We start from the raw sequence: 20,671 nt of genomic DNA, 5'->3' as shown, positions 1-20,671 counted from the left end.
CCAAATGCATTTTTTCTGACACTTGGACAATTCTGACAAATCACCAAATAATAATAATCCTTTCCACTATAGGCACAAGACCTAAAATTTCACTGGTACTTAATTTATCGACCTTGAAAGGACAAAAGGCAAAGTTGACCTCAGCAGAATTTGAACTTAGAACATAGTGGCAGACGAAATACTGCTAAGCATTTCACCTAGCATGCTAACAGAACCCTTGCCCAAGCCTGCAAATATATACTTATATACTGACTAATGGAGACCAGTCAAACCACTTTTACTAAATTCCTCAAAATTCTTGATTGTTTTCAAAATTAATTTGAAAATATTGATATCTTTTCTCTTTTACTTGTTTTGGTCATTGGACTGCAGACATATTGGGGCATTGTTTCTAAAGGTTGAGTGAAACATATCAACCCCAGAACTGATTTTCTTTTTAAAGCCTGTTTCTTATTCTATCCATCGCTTTTCACCAAACTGCTAAGTTACCGAAACTTAAGCAAACCAACACTGGTTGGTGTGATGAGGGACAAACACACTTGCTCACACACACACACACACACACACACATAACAGGATTCTTTCAATTCAGTCTACTAAATGCACCAACAGAGCTTTGGTCAGCCTGAAGCTATAGCAGAAGGCACTTGCCCAAGATGCCACACAGTGGGACTGAATGTAAGACCACATGGTTTGGAAGCAAGCTTCTTAACCACACAGCTATGCTTTATGTTATATCAGAAAAACAGTAACAGAAGTATTAAATAACATATGAAATCAGTCTATGCATAATTGAATGTTGTTATTGCTGTTGCATATCTTAACTTATCATTTATTAGATGAACATCACTATACATGAAGGTGTTTAAAAATATATGTATCAGTAGGTGTACCTGAGAATGTTTACACTTGTGTGTGTGTGTGTGTGTGTGTGTGTGTGTGTGTGTGTGTGTGTGTGTGTCTATATATATATATATATATATACACACACACACACACACATATACACACAAACAAAAATATATATGCATATAAAAGTATGCATATGTGTGAATATGTGTATAATTACATGGTCACCTATGTGTGTGTGTGTGGGGGGGGTTGTCTCTCTCTCTCTCTCAATACATGTGTGTGTGTGTGTGTGTGTGTGTGTGTGTTAGATTACTTCAATAGCTGTTAGAATTAGAGTGAAGATATATTGATAAAATTCAGGGAAAAGAGTGAGGTGGAAGGGAGATGGGTGAACAGGTAGGAGGAAAGAGAAAGGATTGTATTCCACCACCTCCACCCCTCCTCAAGTAGGTCACAGACGAATAAAAGTTATATACGGGAGGGCAGAGGAGTAGCTAGTTATCATTAGGAATCTAGCTAGAATCTATCTCAATACAATCTATCTCAATAACACATCAATGATGGAATAGTTGGTTGGTGCGATGTAACTGAAGATGCTGAAGGATAGAGGAAATGCAACTGAAGGAATGTATTGATCCAGTCACAGACCCTGCCACAATCAAATCATACATTTCCTCCAAGCACGAATAAATAAATGACAAAGAACAGACAGAGAAAAAACAAAATTATAATAATAATGATGATGATGATGATGATGATGATGATGATGATGATAAATAAAATTCATGAAAAGAAATAAAAGTAGAAAAGGTGAAAATTTTATAAACAAGAATAATTTTTTAAAAATCTGTAGAATTTGAAATAAAAAAATAACAGAAACAGAAAAAATTCCTGAAAGGAAACCAATTTTTTATCAAAAAATAAATAAATAAAAAGCAAAAGAAAAAAATAAGCAATAACAAAACTGCAGCAATTACCACAAGAAAAGTAGAATGGCATAAAAACAGCATTTCTGATATGGAATGTATTGGTGTATACACACACATGTATGTATGCATGCATGCATGTATGTATGTATGAGGGCATCAATGCAGTGTGTGAGAGATTAAATTTGTAAGTAGATTTAGCACCATATGTTTACCAAACATATATTTAGCCTTGTTGCAAAAGTAGACCCTGTGGTGAAACCACAGGGCTGTCACCAACATAAGAGTGGAAGATGGGATTGACTAAGTTTAGCTTTCAATAATGGTCTATCACGATTTACTTACTTCCTCCAAAAGTTACATAAGTGACTCAGTTGCCAAGAGTTTCACTTGTGTAACTTTACAGCCAATTTATATACATATGTAGTTAGTCCTACTTTTTCCCTATTTCTCCTATTTACTCAAATCTCTCTCACCATATACATGTATATATATATATATATATATATAGAGAGAGAGAGAGAGAGAGGGGGGGGAGAGAGGGAGAGAGAGAGAGAGAGAGATTACAAGTGATTGAGACCTTTGGTGATTTGCTGTGCTCGAGAAAACACCCCTGCCAGCAACATGTAAAAGGCACCTTGTACACTTTGTGGAGTGGTTGGCATTAGAAAGGGCATCCAGCCATACCATGCCAGCATGGAAAACGGATGTATGATGATGATGATGGGGTGTGCATGTGTGTGGGTGGGTGATTTTCAACAAGCAATATATAGTATTTGATTAGTTAAGGCAGTAAAGATATTATTATAAAGAATCTTTCTTGGGATAATATTTCTGCCTGCCAACATCTGAATCAGTGTTGCCTGATGCATTGGAATTTGCACATCTATAACCATTGATAGGCATGAATTCTATCATTAAAAAATGCAAAATAAACTAATAGGATGCCCAGGAAAGAGTGGGTAGCTGTATTTCATGTTTTTTTGGGTTTTTTTGTAGCTTTCATTATAATAGTGCATATGTGTGTGTGAAGGTATATATCTATGTATGCTATTGAAGATGAAAGTATAAATGACTATATATGCACTGGTAAATGTGTATATCTTAGCAACTTCATTTGTGGTGATGAATGAAAAAATAAAATCAAAATGTTCAAAAAGGATACTGATTCGCCATCCTTGCATGCAAGATGAACCCACTTTTACATAATGGTTTTCACAACTAGACGTAGTCTTCGAAGTCACAGGTTCTGATAATGTGTGACCCATGTCTGCAAGAAAAAAAAAGTTATATTAAATTATATAACACAAACATAAGAAGGCAATACAGAAATTTGAAATGATTTTAGGATATAATTTTTTTATCATTATTATTTTGTTGGATATTCAGGAAGATGAAACTCATGTTCTCAATAGCAGGAATGTCGAAGGTTGTTTTTTTTTTTTTTTCTTTTACAGGTAAGAAGTTCTCAACACTATCTTCATCTTCCATATAATGATAAATCTCTAAGTGGAGGAAATAATGATGGTGAGCTGGAAGAATTATTTGCGAGTCTGACAAAATTCATAGCAGCATATCTTCTAGCTTTATGTTCTGAATCCAAATTCCAAAGTCACCTTTGCCTTTCATCCTTTCAGGGTTGATAAATGAACTTACAGCTAGATTTGTTTTAAATTTTGGCACAAGGACAACAACTTTACAGGACGAATAAATCAAATACATTGATCCTGAGTTCAACTGGTACTTATTTTATCAACCCCCAAAAGGATAAAAAGCAAGGTAGACCTCTGCAGAATTTGAACACAGAATGTAAAAGAGTCAAAAGAAACGCTCCTAAGAATCTTGTCTGACATGCTAACAATTCTGCCAACCTGCCATCTTACAAACGGAGAAGATAAGTTATAGCAATATCTTTATTTGACACAAAGTAATAGATGAGTGGACACTACTAAAACAAATTAACAAAAAAATCAGTGAAGATTTATACAGAATTGATTATGAAAATACAAGCATGAAAAATATCAGTGCTCAAAATGAATGAACTGAGATATCCTGATAGAATGACAATCACCTGGTACCAATCAAGAAAATCTATAGATCCAATATTACCCTAATCAAGGGCAAGTGCTCTCTCCCAGCTGTGTTTTCCTGCACACACATATATATTGAGATGAGTCCCTTTCAATCAGGCTGTGCTTACCACTCTCACTCATCTTTCAGTAAATTTACTGGAGGGCAACACCTCCCTATCCACCTGCACCATCCTCAGTGAATGAAACTCTCATCAATTTTTCAAGTTGGTGAGAATTTGGCGAATGAAGAAAGTATCTGTCTGTCCTCAGTCTTTTCAATCTTATCTATAACACAACCTCTTTCATCATAACAATCAAACAGAGGAAAACTGGTTACTCATCCCAGCCAAAGGAAGGTAGCAGAACAAACTACATGATGGTCAGTCAATAAGTGGATCACTCCTGCACGTGACAACAGTTGCTCAACATAACTTTACCACTCAGCAATGTTCAAACACTGAATGAGGGCGTTTAGAACAGTTTTAATACTCAGAATATACTTGTTATAATAATTAGCATTAATATTTCTTGCAAAACTATAAATTTGAGGAAATGAATAGTCAAATTTATTGATCTCAGAACTTGCTGAGTACTTTATTACACCAACCCTGGAAGAATAAAAAGAAAAGTTGACCATAGCAGGATTTGAACTTAGAACATAAAGAGCCATAACTAAAAACTGCAAAGCATTTTGACCAATGCTCTAATGATTCTGCCAATCTGCAAAAAATGATTTCTTACATAAACACACAGATATACAATATGTGACATCATCATCATGGTATAAAATGTCCTTTACTATCTCGTACGTATCAAACACACAGACACACTCATATAAAATGTCCTGTACTATAGCTGACTATAGAAAGATTATGCCTATGAAATGTTACATTGCTTTAATGGAAATGAAAAAAAATTACATATTGACAGTCGTGTGTGGGGTGTAATACTATATAGTAAGACAGAGACACACCACATTTATTCACACGTTAGATGTCAACATGTATGTGTAGATGTGTGTGTGTTGAATAACATCCCTAACATGGAAACACACACACACACTGAGACATACACACTCATACACTCACAGACACATAGACACTCATATACAAAATGTAACGTCATCAAATGCAGAAACACACACACACTGATAGACACATACAGATTCATACACACACACACATACTGACAGACACATACATACTCATATACAAAATGTGATGTTGTCGTCATCATCATGGTATAAAATGTCCTGTACTATATTTGACTATAGAAAAATTATCTCTTATAAGATTTTATATTGTTTTAATTGAAATGGAAAAAAAATTACATGTTGACACTGGTGGGGTATGATTTCATTTGATGGAACCATTTGATATATATATAGATTAACCAAATAGAACTGCTAATTTAATGGTAAATCCCACAATAATTATCATAGATAGTTTTACGATAGTTGATTTATGGTAAAGATTATGCTTAATTTTTGAAATGCAAATATATGAATGAAAATTAAGATCAGACCTCTACATGGTAGCTAGACCTGGTAGAAATAGCAGCCAAAGGCAGTGAGCTGGCTAAGGCGGTGAGCTGGCAGAAACGTTAGCATGCCAGGCGAAATGCTTAGCGGTATTTCATCTGCCGTTACGTTCTGAGTTCAAAGTCCGCCAAGGTCGACTTTGCCTTTCATCCTTTCAGGGTCGATGAATTAAGTACCAGTTACGCACTGGGGTCCATGTAATTGACTTAATCCCTTTGTCTGTCCTTGTTTGTCCCCTCTATGTTTAGCCCCTTGTGGGCAATAAAGAAATAGCAACCAAATCTCCCTCAAAACACCCTACTGTCTTAATCCAACGATTCTGCCTATTATGTAGTTTGAAAACTCCTGAAGAATGAATTTGTACGTAGTCTGTTTGTGAGAGCTATTCTATTGGACCTCTGACTAATCATGAAAACATTGATTTAATTATGAATATAGAAAGAAATTATACATTAATCCCCATTTTTGTAAGCAGTTGTATCTGTAAAAATTTTATTTGCAGAGAGCAAAAATTGAAAGAAGATATATGAAATGGACATGTGTGTGTGTTTCTGGCTAATTTGGCAGGAGTTTTGCAGTCAGCACGAGGTGGTTTGGGTTTATCTCTCGAGTCGAATTGTTAATTTGTCTGTAATAGCAATGCCCGGACAAGTCAAAATATCTTCGTTTTTGACTCCTTTGCCTGCAGTAAAAGGAGCCAGGAGCCCTTCTTCAGTAAGTTGAAGAAACAATAAGAATATTTTAATAAATTTTAGCTTCAGTTTATATTTTATGTTACCAGACAATGTTTTTATAGTTAATGTATATATGTGAGATAATAGTTTCAGTATTAAAGTGAAACTATTAAAGTGAAACTATTAAAGTGAAACTATTAAAGTGAAACTATTAAAGTGAAACTATTAAAGTGAAACTGTCTGACATTAGAATAGAGAGATGTTATTGTTTCACTTTTGACACGTAATACTGCAATAGTGGAGGAGATGTGATATTGCACTGGGTTTGCACTAGACAAGAAGTTAAAAAATTTTTTGGCCTAAAACATTACCTGGACCATAAGTAAGGCATGTGTAAAATTTGAATGAAATTGGTTGTGTAGTTCTCAAGTTTTAGGGATTCACACAGACAGACTCACAGACACACATTCTCATCTTTATATATATAGATAGATATATATTAAGTACATGTATTAAATGTTAATTTAAGGGTTAATATGTAATTGTAAATACCTTGTAACCTTGCAACTGCTGGGACAATTATTAACTGGTAATTGAATAATAAATGTGCATTTTTATATATCTTGAACTAAGTGTTATCACATTAGAATTAAAAGTGAAAGAATGAATTAAAGGTAGCTCCAAGGTGATGAGGTATCACCCCTATTAACAGAAAGCACAGCATTGGTAATTCAACCACTATTATTCATTCTTTCATGCGTTGAGCATTCATGTTTCTCATTCTGTAAAGAGACTGGCAGGTGATGTCGCTGCGAATCCTTTTAATCACATCAAAGCTATGGCTCTCCCTTTTGTGCTAGTATCACAAAAAATGCATCTAGTTCATGTTATAAAGTGTGAATCTTGCTGAAGACATAACGCCTCCCTAATGCTGGGTGTCATGAAAACAAGCATCCAGTACACTCTATGTGAAGTGGTTGATATTTAGGAAGGGTATCCAGCAATAGATGCCAAACCAAAAATGAAATGCGAATGAGATGAGATCCCTTGACCCATCTAGTCGAGAAATACTCACAAATATGTGCCGATTCCAACCATGATGACCTCTCTGATCCATTTTTGCATGAAAAACAAACATATGATGATGATGATGATGATGATGATGATGATGATGATGATAAGCAGGAGGTATGAGTTAGAATGGTCCAATAAGTGGTATGAGAACTAACTTTTGCTTGTAACAGAGAATGATCACATATGTGCCAATCAACACAAATAAAAGGCTGCTACATGACTGACCAGATATCACTCTCCTATGGAAGGGGCCCAAAGGGTGGACCTTCATCAGTGTAGCTACACCTGCAGACCAGAATATTGCAAAGGCAGTGAACAATAAAGCTGGGAAGTATGAAGACCTTGCATTGGAAGTGAAACACATCCTCAGAGCCTCAAAAGTGAGTGTGGTACCTATTGTGATTGGTGTACTTCAGGCCATCTCAAAGAAAACAATATTCTGGCATCAAAAGCTGTAAATACCAAACTTCATGGGAAGTACTCAGTTGGCAGCAATACTTGGAACAACTCATGCATTGAGAAAAATGTTTTGCATTTCTAAGCTGCAGAATGGAGCTGAGATGTGACATAGATAGCTCTGGAGAATATAGAATAATAATAATAATGATGGTGATAAAAATGTAGGCAAATGCATTGAAGATTCATGAGTTCAAATATTGGTAATTCAAGCAGGATTTTCATCACTCAAAGGTAAATAATAATTAGCACCAGTAACATACTGGAACAAATATTTCAATCTCTAAGTAACATGAATGACAATAACACTGTCCCCTACCCCAACATCATTTCAGTTAAACAGACCTTATTACACAGGAACAAAAGGCTCTCATGGTCTGCTTATGCTCCTCACAGCTATTGTGGAACACTAAGATTTACTACAGCTTATCTCAACTTATCCAGATATTTGCTTTCCATTTAATTTCACCACAAAGTTAACAGAGAAAATATAAATGGTTGTTCTCTACTTACCAGCCCAAATGGAAGTGAGAACAAGAGAACAAACAGTTGTGGAAGTTATAGCTATTGTTTTGATTGTCAGCATCAAGCTGCAATATGAAATGGAAATTAGAGCATTGTGGCAACATAGAGCTTCATTAATAATGACTTGAATCATCTTAGGTTAACAATTGCTGTTGTCTATTATTATTATGAAATATTATCTCAATCAGCTGCTCTCTGCTTGTGTTACTTTGCTTTTAGCTTCCATTTTCAGTTTGTTTTTTTTTCTCAATATTAGCTTTCTCATAAATTCTACAGTGATTCATAAACAGTTCTGGTTTCTGGTATTGACTTACCAAGGTTCATGAGAAACATGAATGACATTAATCTCACTGGTGTTGGAGAGCCTGATAGGTTATGGGCACTGCCCCTTCCTCCAGACCCACCAAGCAAAAAAAAAAAGTTTAGGTCCAAGTCCAGCTCATTTTTTTTTATGGTTGGTTAGGGAGAAAGTATAGTCTTGAAATGACCACAATACATTTATTTAGGATTTGAATTTAGGAAGAAGCACCAAGGTAAAGAACATAAAATATCTATTTTGAATTTGTACCATCTTAGTCAACTCAGCTACCCTAATAACAAAATTATAATGGTAAAATTCCTTATGACGGCATGAGGCTAATATTTATTGAAGAGAAAGTAACTGTGACCTAATTTTCTCAATCAGCAAAACAATTTCTTAAACACATAAAGACTTGTAAGAGGACCCTTGGCTGGTTGTGATGTTTATACCTTATTCCAATCTAGTAATGAATTAGTAAAGTCGTTCACAGAAAGAAAAAAAAATCAGCAACTGCAGAAGTAACACCAAACTGTCAGATCATGTTCCCAACAAAGCAGTACAACTCAAGTACAACCACCTTGTATGGGACAATACTGCTAAACACAGATATCCTAGACCATATTTAGCAATACCACAACCTGTAACCCAAAAAGTCATACTTTCCTCACTTCGATTCTTCTAATAATACTATATTAGCCTCTGCTTCTCTGAATTACTGAGTTACACACCACCTATTACCAGGTCATTCATGTCTTCTCTTCCAATTATCCTTACTGTGTCTCAAGGAACACTTTGTCCAGTCTTCCATCTCCAGAACTGCAATCCTCTAGAATTCAACTGCTGTCCATACTTTTCCCACAAATGTTGGCCTATAGGTGTTCAAGCTGAAGAATATGGCCTTCTTCATGGACAGGAGTGTTCACGGAGATGGGTTTATAAGGATTAGAATAACTATTTTGGTGACTTACTGCTCCACAAGTCAAAACCGATCTGGATCAACTGTATTTTTCATCTTACTAAGTTTTTGCTAAATACTAATAATAACCTACAAATAAATTTTCTTAAACTCTTATCAAACAATGAAATGGCTGGCAGTAGTGCATCATTGTTGCTACTGTCATCATTGTTATAATTGATATTCAAAGTGGTACAAGGATCTAATTCTGCTTTTTCCTGTTCTTCAGTTAAATTCCACAGTTGTAGATATCATGATTCAAAGTTAAAAACAATAACAGTATTAACCCATTTCCTTAACCATATTTCTTTCTTTCTTTCAATTAATTTTGAAAATAATAAACTATTTAGTTAAATAATTTTGTTGTTATTAAATTGGTGCTCGGAAAGTAAATTAACATGAACTTTTCATGAACGGATTTAATTTAAACCACTTTAAAACAGGAAGTTTGTATCATAGAACCAGGGGTGGTCTCAACTGGTTGATATAAAAAAAAATAATACAATGAATTACACCAGGAATCTTGCAACACAAATTCATAAATGTAATTATATTTTATCCACTTATATATAAGTGGCATTGTGAAAAAAAAAAAAAAAGTAGAACATTATAATTTGAATCTACTACAATAAATATTAGAACAGTAAGAATACAAAGCCTAAATTCCAGAATTCTATCTGTGTATTTAATATTTCATCCCAAGTGATCATATTTTAGTCTGCTTGTATGTATAGCTGGTCTGACTTTAGAAGTCACAGATATATCAACCATATTGAATCAGTAAAGTTCAGTCCATAATATTATTAAAGTAAATGACTTACTATAATGACTGTATATCATATAATTAATTGTTAATTAATGTAGCAGATATTATAATATAAAATATATATTTGATATAGGAACAAATTTAAACAAACAAGAAAAAAAATACTGCACATGATCTTTTTAACAATACTCTACAAAAGCTTTCATAAAAAAAGTAAAAATGCAATAAAATTTTTAAAATTGGAATAAAATGTTTTGGATACTTATGAAAATTTCTATTCCTATTATTTACAGCTAACAAAGCTGATTTTCCTAGTAACTAATTAAATTATTCTTCGACATCAAGTTAACAAAAAATAATCAATTACATTTGGTTGCCTATTAGGAGAGGCAGTATTATTATAATTACTTATGAAAACATAACAAAGAATCTAGAAACACATTTTAAACTGAAATAAAAACAGGTTCTCTAACATTAAACTCTCCAATGAAAGCATTTATGAAAATTTAAAAGAATAATTAAAAAAAAAACAATTTGAAATCATCTTCTATTCTTTCAAAATTTACAATTCACTCACAGGACAGAGTGAATTGTAAGCATCACACAACAGTATTAGCCTCCCAATATTCCTAGCACACAGTCATTTATTTTTCACTCACACAGTTCTTTAATAATAATAGTAGTAAAAGTTTTTAAAGCTAGAGATATCTGGTCCCTAACAAGATGACTTTGCATGATTTTACACATAACAGTAGCAGGACATTTTAATTCTCTTAAGAGTGACAGCAGTAAAGAGTCAACAATTCATATCCAATCCATATAGGTCTCACTTTCTGGATCAGTCTGCTTGCTATAAACAGGAACAGCTTAATGCCACAGTTAGTGAAAGCAATGCATAACTAATGAGTGATCAATTAGCTTGAGGACAGAGCACAAATTTTCTTATGGGCCAAGGGTAGACATCACTGCATTTTATTGTACTCAAGAGTTTTTTTTTTAAAGTCAGTAGAAGCACAAAGAGGTCATTCTCCCTCTTTCACATTCAACTGACAAGGACAAAATAATATCACATACAATCATACTGCAGGATCATACAGACTGGGAAGTTGTGATAAACACTAAAAATTTGTATTTCTCAAAAGGTTTCAATAGATTTTTGTAGCCTCCCACTAGAACTGAAATCAAAGTCAAATACGAAATATGGGAAATTATAGTTACTGTTTCATTATCAATTATTTTCTAACCAGTAAGATTTCATTCCCTCTCCAATGATGTACTTTCATTTTAAACATTTTCCCCTACATTGAGGTGTATCTCCTAGTGACTTTTAATGCCATTATAAAAGGTTCTGAAGTTATATTTCCTACCCACATTTAAACTGATTTAATTCACTCCATACTTTGGCTTCCAATATTTCTCAGATCTTGTGTCCAGTCCTCAAAAATTTCCATTCCAATCACATTTCTTCAACTACAAACTGAATACCAATAGCACAAACTATAACAATTCATCATTATTCCCCATCCAATGAAGGCCCAAATATTCTATGGGACCAAGTATTTTCTAGTTGGAAAACATATAAATAGTTCTCACTTCCAGTTCTAGTATTCCTTTACTCATAATGTTAAAATGTAATAATTCAAAAGTGTGATTTCACATACCCTTCATCAAGCCTGAGAGTGACTGGCTTTGACACAGTATGCAAACAAAACACTGGGCAATTATACGATGCTTCCAAAACCATACTGCTGAATTTTACTTGTAATACTTACATAAAACTAGGAAGACTGGAGCATTAATAAATATGAAAATTTTGCCACCAGAGACACAGTTCTAACACTGGTGACAGTATACAAACCATCAGACCTACAACCAATAAGCTGACTGCTTTACTGACTTCATCAGCTGAGTTAATATAATACTTTTGATGTAAGATTGTCATCCAAAAGAGTATCTTAATATTATTCAAGGTTAGGCTCAACCGTCAATAAAATATAACCAAAACGAAATATTATTAAAACCAAATTAAATAACCTACTTGTTATTTGGTTATGCTACTACACTTCTGAACTATATTACTTGCAGTTGCAACCATTACATAAATTTCTATATTTGCAGAATTATGTAAGGCCTTTTGACACCATTCAATGCACCATTTTAAAGATTTTCTTTTTTTCTCTTTTATAACATGTTAAAAAAATAACCAGAATAACCACCTACTTATATTCTAACAGATTTTGTCATCGGGGGCTACAATTAGCTGAGTCATTGCAGTACTGAGTAACCAACTGAAAGTTGATAGACCAGTCCTTATCACCAATATTGTGTTGAATCCCAAAGAAAAAAAATCAACGCACTATGGCCTAATCCACTTAACAGGAAAGTGAGACTCACTACTGTCGAGAATGGTACACTGTGTAATTAATAAGTGTTCTGTAAATTTTACAATCCAAGCTCATTACTTCCTATAAGTAAAGCCTGTAAATCATTTTCTTCTTATCTAGTAAGGCAATGTTTCTCAACTATTTGATGCTATAAAAACTGGGATAAGCTCTAAGCTTCTTCAGAACCCAAAATCTTGTTTGGTTGAGATAGCTAACACTTCACCAATTTTTTTATACTCAGTCAGCAAAAAATACTACACATACTGGCTACAAGCATATAATGTTTATAGTCAATCTCTCTGTCAAAGGAAAATCTAAAAATTAATAACTGTTATTATAGGAATGTAATAAAAGCAAATCTAAAGACTTAGTTTTTGGTAATGCAACACTACTAATAATATATAATAATATAACACACTGTAAAATCATCTAGTAAGAAGTGGTAGATTAAACATAACATAAATTGATATTTATGCTAGCATATGTTAGATGGCTATGCAAATTTCAATAGTGTCTTATATCATTAGAAAAAGTTTTTATTTTAATGATAGACATCTAACAGAAATGTGGACAGGGTTAAAACATTCCAACAAAATAATATTCTTTAGATTAAGTTACTATTATTTCACATTGCTCGAGTTCAATGTGCAAGGCAGGCTTTCAACTAGAAGAACATTTTATACTTTAACTGAAATCCACATATCTCTCAATTTGTTTGCTATGTAACTAAAACTGTTATTATAACTGAAATTGTCAGTTTTGTGGCTCAGTGATATAGGACAACACAAGTCAAAAATCTATTAAAGTTATGTTACTCATTCCCAATAATTTGGAGGAAAACATGTCTGGTCATGGGGAAATATTACCTTGCTTCAAAAAAGATAACGGTTGGTGACAGGAAAGGCATCCAGCCACAGAAAAACTGTCTCAACAAATTCGATCTGACCCATGCAAGCATGGAAAAATGGATGTTAATTGTTGATGATGATGATGATGATAAGGAGGAGGAGGATTTGATAAATAAACTCTAGCTATCTTCTAAATAAATACCATGTTTCTCCACAAGATTCTTAATGACAGCTTTGAAGTTAAATGGATAATGTAGTCTAAAATAACACTGCTATTTTCATGGTCAGAGTGTCTTTGATCATAAGCAACAACAATAACAAACTGCCTATCGTCCTTTCTTCAATACCTTATTCATGTTCATAATTATAAATGAAAATATTTAAAATATTTACTTTACTAGACAAGCTATTCTCACCTACCTTTATGATATAACCTTGATTGTTTTGGGAGTGTTTCCACTTATTTGGGCTGATGTCACAAAGTCACAGATTTGACAGTACACAGTTTTAATTATGCATTTAGTCACATAATTACATACTTTGAGAAGCATGTTAGCCAAATAGATAAAACACCAAGAGTTCTCAAAAACTGTACTATTTCTAAATACATTATACAGCCATTCCATTAGAGACGCAGGCATAACTGTGTGATTAAGGAGTTCACTTCATAATTCCCTGATTTCAGCAGAGGGAGGGAGGGGGAGAGAGAGAGAGAGAGAGAGAGAGAGAGAAAGAGAGAGAGTGTGTGTGTGTGTTTATCAAATTATATACAAAGAATAAAAAGAGATTCAAAATCTCTCTCTCTCACACACACATTTTAAACAAATGTTCATACAAGTGGTTATGATATCCAAGAAACTGGAGGAAGTACCCAGTCTCTTCCATAGAAATTTAGAAGCAAGCCAACCCACCCTGTTCTCTTCAGCAGCACTTATTGACAGCTGTTGTTCTCACAAGAGGTAAAACAGTGATGATACCAGCCCCACTAACATGTCAAAGAGGCTATTTCAGAAAGACATCAGATGATGGAAGAGAGTTAAATGGTTGATCAATATTGATCAAGTAAACAGCCAGTGTATTTTAATCAAAAGAATGTAGACTCTGAACATGTTATCCAACAATTCAAGACTTTTATAAGAAAGCTGATGGTATTCTAAATAGGGTATTAAGTCAAAATTATACAAAGCTTTCATATATTTAAGAAACACTATTTTTCTTCTTTTCATTATTATTATTATTATTAAGGTGGTGAGCTGGCAGAATTGTTAGCACACCAAGCAAAATGCTTAGCGGCATTTCGTCTGTCTTCATGTACTGGGTTCAAATTCTGCCAAGGTCGACTTTGCCTTTCATCCTTTTGGGGTTGATAAATTAAGTACCAGTGAATCACTGGAGTCGATGTAATCGACTGGCTCCTTCCCCAAAAAGTTTCAGGCCTTGTGCTTATAGTAGAAAAGATTATTATTATTATTATTATTATTATTAAGGAAGTGAGCTGGCAGAATCATTAGCATGCCAGACAAAATACTTAGCAGCATTCCATCCATCTCTACATTCAAAGCTCAAATTCCACCAAGGCCAGCTTTGCCTTTCAGCCTTTCGGGGGAGGGGGGTTGATAAAATAAGTGGTAGATGATCACTGGGGTTAATGTAATTGACTAACCCACCTCCTCACAAAATCCCAGCCCTTGTGCCGATAGTAGAAAGGATTAATATTATTATTATGTGCAAGTGTATACACACACACACACACACGATAAGATTCAGTTTCTACCAACCAAATCCATTCACAAGGCTTTGGTAAGATTCTTAGACACAAAGACATGCCTATAGCAATTTACTATAGTTATCTTCATGAGATGATGAATGAGGAGGTACTTGTCCTCAGATGAATGGTCAATGAATGGGAAACGTGTCAGGACAATTTTCCTTTATTTTTCTATGCATAAAGAGACAAATAAAATGTACTAATAGCTGTTTAAAAATTCAGTCAAAAGCTTAAAACAGAAATTTAACTAATTTAAATTTGTCTCAGATTTCATACCATACATGTTGTGCCATGTACAAATAAATACCTATTAATTACATGCACACACACATACCACACATGCGCGCGTGCACACCCACACACACACACACACACACACATAAAAGGCTTGCAGAGTTTCCAGATACCAAATTTCACTCACAAGGCATTGCTCAATGCCTAAGATACCATACAGTGAGATAGAATCTTGAAACAATGTGATTGTGAAGTGTAAGGTAATATTTCCCCATATGCAGACACATTTTTCATGGAAGAGTGGAAACAAACAACACCACTTGTATAACAGTGACACTTGTTTTCAACCATCACATGATGTCAAGACAATGGTATGCATACTCCACTCTCACACACATACACACAAACACACACAACAAGCTCCCTTCAGTTTCCATCTACCAAATCCACTCACAAGGTTTCAGTCGGCCCAGCGCTATAAGTAGAAGACACTTGCCCAAAGTGCTGCACAGTAGAACTAAACTAAAAACCAGATGGATGGGAAACAATCTTCTTAATCAGAGCTACAACTGACAAGCAAAATTAGTATTTCATATATACACACATACACACACACACAGACTATCGTGTAAGATAATAGTGACTAGTATAAGGTCATGGGAAAGAATATTTAGTACAAGTGACAAGAGGGGGAGAAAGTGGACTTGTTTGGGTGGTGGTTGCATGCAAGTAGTTAGGCTCTGTGGAACAGGTGGTATTTCAGAAGTAGAAAAACCATTTATGGGTTAAATACTGCAAAGCATTAGAGCAGCATAACTGCATGCTAATTAGCTAGATTTTTTGATTCTTTTATGTGGTGTAAATGTTTGTGTATACCACAGTAGCATTGTCCAAGATATGGCAGCAAAATTTTATTTTATATTCTTGAGCTTTTTGTCAGCTGTTGTCCAAAGTTAAAAGATTTTCAAGCTCTGGAAAAGAGGACCAGTCTTTAGGGTACAGTTTTCTTTACTATGCTGTGGTTTGAGATTGCCAAGAAAAATTATAATGTATAACACAATTTTTGTTCTTGGGTAGCAACTACTATTTCCTGTATGCTTACCTCTAGAAAGTATGGAAAATGGCTAATATTTCCTTCAAACTTTGTTTTTGTTACATTTATTCAAACCCCAAAGAAACCCTCTCAAAACATGGCTATGGTGCTCCCCAGCTACTCCTGCTCATGATCAGAGATGCACATATGGTCAGCCACTAAGGAACATGCTCAAGTGGTTAAGATCAAACAACTGACAAGCAAATCTGTGGTACTGAGCAGAATATTTGCTATAACAATATTTCTGCTTCAACAACTCAAAGATGAATCTGCCTGAAATGTAATGGAAAATAGGTCAGTTTCAAAACATTGATGTTCAGGTCACAAAAGCAAAGTTTGAAGAAAATAGTAGTCGTTTCCTTTGATTTCTAGACAGAAGCAAATAGGGAATAACACTTACTGACCAAAGACAAAAAAAAATTATTTTGTTACACAGGGCTCTCAGTGACTGAGATATCCACATTTGTATATGGTGTAATATGACAGCAAGTTTCCAGTCTAAGAGATGAGAAATGGAAAGAGTCCATAGGTAGGCAGCTTATCCAGGAGATAATATTATCCATATTATTTCTCTCCTAACAATAACAATATAACTATTATCATGGAGATGTCAGAACCCAAGTTCAAATCTTTCTAAAATTCAACTTTGACTTTAATCTTTCTTGTCTTAAATTAACTATTATACTCATCAAGTATCATAGTTGATTTAATCAACAGTTCTCTCTCACAAAAACTGTGGTCCTGTGCCAATTCTAGAAATCATAATGTACACAAAGGAGTCACAGCAGTAAGTTCATAGTTTAAATGATATTGTGTAACAGTTTTAACAACTACTTTTAACTACCACACTTCATTTATATCACTAACAACCTAGAAAATGACACTTAACTTTCACTGGTTCTGTTTTGTTTCTAGTCATAGGCAGTAGAAGCACTGTATACCCGATAAGAGTGTCATTAGTTTATAATGCTCATTTCAAATCTCCCTTTGAAAAAAAAAAAAACCTTTGACAAGCTAACACTCTTTCTTATTAGATTAATCTATATAACCCAATGAAAGCCTCAACAAGTTCTAATAAAATATCTCTACAACACAGGACAACTTTCAAAAACCAAAGGATTTCTAAGAAAAAGATCATGCATAAATTAAGTTGAATTGATATGGCCTTCAAATCCAGCCTTGTACCAAAATTTGTAACCAACATTGCCTTCAAATATTACAGATTCACTCTGTTACATCAACACCAAATGCAACATCTGTTACAATCTAATGAGGGTGCCGCTATGTGATCACTTGACGAGCTAGAAAGCAGTCAAATCCCACCTCAATACACATGCTGCTGACTTCAAGAAAAGAAGACTACATTGGAAAATGTACACCTCTAGATAGTATTATATTCTTTATTTTTTTAGTCTTTTACATGTTTCATTCATCAGACTGTAAGCACGTCGGTATATCACCTTCAAAATGTGTCCAATACTTTGGTCTCTCTTTGCTGAACTGCTGGGCTATAAGACCACAAGCAAACCAACACCTGTTTTCAAATGGTGAGTGACAAACACAGATACAAATGCATGCACACAGAACAAGCTTCCACACAGTTTCTACCTACCAAATTCAATCACAAGACACTGGCCAGTCTGGTTCTATAGCAGATAACAAAATTGAACTTGAAACCATATGGTTGCAAAGTGGGGCAATAACAACAAAATCAGTTAAGCCGTACATTGACATACTATAAATGCGTAAATGACCCAAAAGAGCTAGAAACTGGCATGATTTACAGTATGACCAAGGTATTATTCATTAAAAATCATGACAATATATGGTTCGTTTGTTCATGTGTGTTAATGTATACATTAATATCAACACATATCTGTGTGCATGCAAACGTGTGTGTGTGCATGTATGAGTATGCTTATCTGAATTTATACATGTGTTTGCATACATGAGAATGTGAGCTTATTACAATAGTGTAATCCTGCTAGCAGAATTTCCTGTCATATATACTTGACATTTGGATATCCTATGCTACAGGCAGCTGGTTATGTAAATTTTTGTGACATGAATTTCAATGATTTCTCCTCAAGGGGGATATCACACATGGACACTTCTACATATTAGATTCCTCTTTCATTATTCTTTTATTTCCTCCTAATATTGATATGCAGTAGCTGAAAGGCTCAACACAAGATGTATACATATTATCTAATTTCTTCTAGACTTTACTCCACCACTGCGCCATCTATGTAATTCAGTAAAATATCCTCATATCCTCAAATGCCATTGTCAGTATGATGGAGTACATACCATAGAGCAGTGAAATGCATGACTAAATAACAGAATATTGAGTTAGAACTTCTCTATTAGAAGCAAGTTTGGAGAGTTCAAGTCCCACATGAAACAACTTTGTTTTCATCTTTTCAGAATCAATAAAAAGCAAATGGACCAGGAAAAATCAAGTTGTTCCAATCAATTGTTCTTCTCCTCTACAAAAATAGTCCCAGATTTCTAAAAAAAGAAGGAATTCAGCATGAAAGAATCAATATAATAAATAAATTGGTGCAGGTAGAAGCATAGCTGTGTGTTAAGAAGTTTGCTTCCCAGCCATAAGGTCCAGAGTCCAGTCCAGCTATTGCATGGCACCTTGAGCAAGAGTCTTCTACACAATAACCCTAGGCTGACCAAAGCCTTACAAGTGGATTTGGTAGATAGAAACTGAAAAGAAGCCCACTGTGTGTGTGTATGTCTCCTACCACTACTTGACAAATGGTGTTGGTTTGCTCATGCTTATGTAACTTAGCAATCCAGCACAGGAGACCAACAGCATAACAAGTGAACTTAACAAAAAAATAAGTACTGGGGTTCACTCATTTAGCTAAAACCTTCCAAAGCAGTGCCCCAGTATGGCCACAGTCCAATGATTAAAACAAGTAAAAAAATAAACCAGAAAAACTATTTATTTCACTTCAAGAACAAAATAGCTTAATTTAATTAGAAGTCCTTTCCACCTAAATAAAAATAATACAAAGTATAACACACAATATACAGGCTTCTCTACTCCTGTAATAATGGAAATTTGTAAGTGATTGCTTGAAAACTACAAACAGCAGCCAAATCTCTCTCCAATCATATACTATTATTTTAAAAAGGGAAAGACACATTAGGTAATATGGTCCTAGATAACCTTATCTTTTCTCTCACACTACTCACATACAATTTTCAGAATGAAAACTAATTACACTGTTATTCTAGTAAAATACATAATGACAATATAACACTTCAAAGTAGCTTCATAAGAAACATATGAAGCATTGCAACTGTCACTCATTCTTGTTTGAAGGGATCATTGACTCTCAGTATTGTAAGTTACTAAAATATATGCGTGTGTCAATGCCCAGGTAACTGGCAGTTCTACAATTAGGAATATTGGAAAAGGACATGTTTTATGTCCTTGCACAAAATGCAATGCAGCCCCCACGTCTTATAATTATTATTATTTGAGTTCAAATCTTACCAAGGTCAATGTTACCATTCATCCTTTCAGGATTGATAAAATAAGTACCAGTTGAGCACTAGGGTTAACGTAATTGACTAAACCCTCCACTCAAAACTTTCAGGCCTTGTGCCTACAGTTGAAATAGAATGTGGTTAGCTAACAGAATTATTGGCACTCTAGACAAATTACATTTCTTCTGGCTTTTTAAGTTCGGAGTCCAAATTCTGCTGAGACTGACTTTATCTTTCTTCCTTTCAGGATCAATAAAATAACTACTAGTTGAGCACTGGGACTGATTGTAATCAAATTGTCCCCTTCTCTGAAATTGCTGGCCTTATGCCAAAATTTTACATGATTATTATTATTATTATTATTATTATCATTATTGAGTGAGAGAGCAGCACATGCCATCAAAGTGACACTGGGGCACAAACATACAAAGCCCAATATACCTATTATGACTACCCATCTGATAAGGGTACATCAGGCACATGCATCAGAAACGTATGTGCGTGACATGATGATATCCTATCAAGATAAACAGCACATGACCTTCCAGGTGGTGCCCTGTTAGAATTATTTTTCCGGTCAAATAGCTTATCCAACTCAAAAGTCCCAACATCACTTGACAACTAATGCTGGTGCGTTTATGTCCCCATAACTTAGTTCGGCAAAAGAGACCCATAGAATAAGTACTAAGCTTA

At 34.4% G+C, this 20,671-nt stretch overlaps 1 protein-coding gene across 13 annotated transcripts in view; it reads right to left on the bottom strand.

The window, feature by feature from the left end:
• Positions 1 to 20,671, bottom strand: part of LOC106872834 (probable protein phosphatase 2C T23F11.1) — a 223,620-nt gene that overhangs the window by 59,617 nt on the left and 143,332 nt on the right. For all 13 annotated transcript variants that reach the window (XM_052969731.1, XM_052969728.1, XM_052969730.1 and 10 more), the window contains one exon: positions 2,944 to 3,048. In XM_052969731.1, the coding sequence (XP_052825691.1) occupies positions 2,944 to 3,048 (105 nt within the window). The remainder of the gene's footprint in view (positions 1 to 2,943; positions 3,049 to 20,671) is intronic.

The sequence above is a fragment of the Octopus bimaculoides genome, chromosome 7 (assembly GCF_001194135.2).
Source record: "Octopus bimaculoides isolate UCB-OBI-ISO-001 chromosome 7, ASM119413v2, whole genome shotgun sequence".
NCBI lineage: Eukaryota > Metazoa > Mollusca > Cephalopoda > Octopoda > Octopodidae > Octopus > Octopus bimaculoides.
This window is presented reverse-complemented; position numbering and strand designations above follow the sequence as displayed.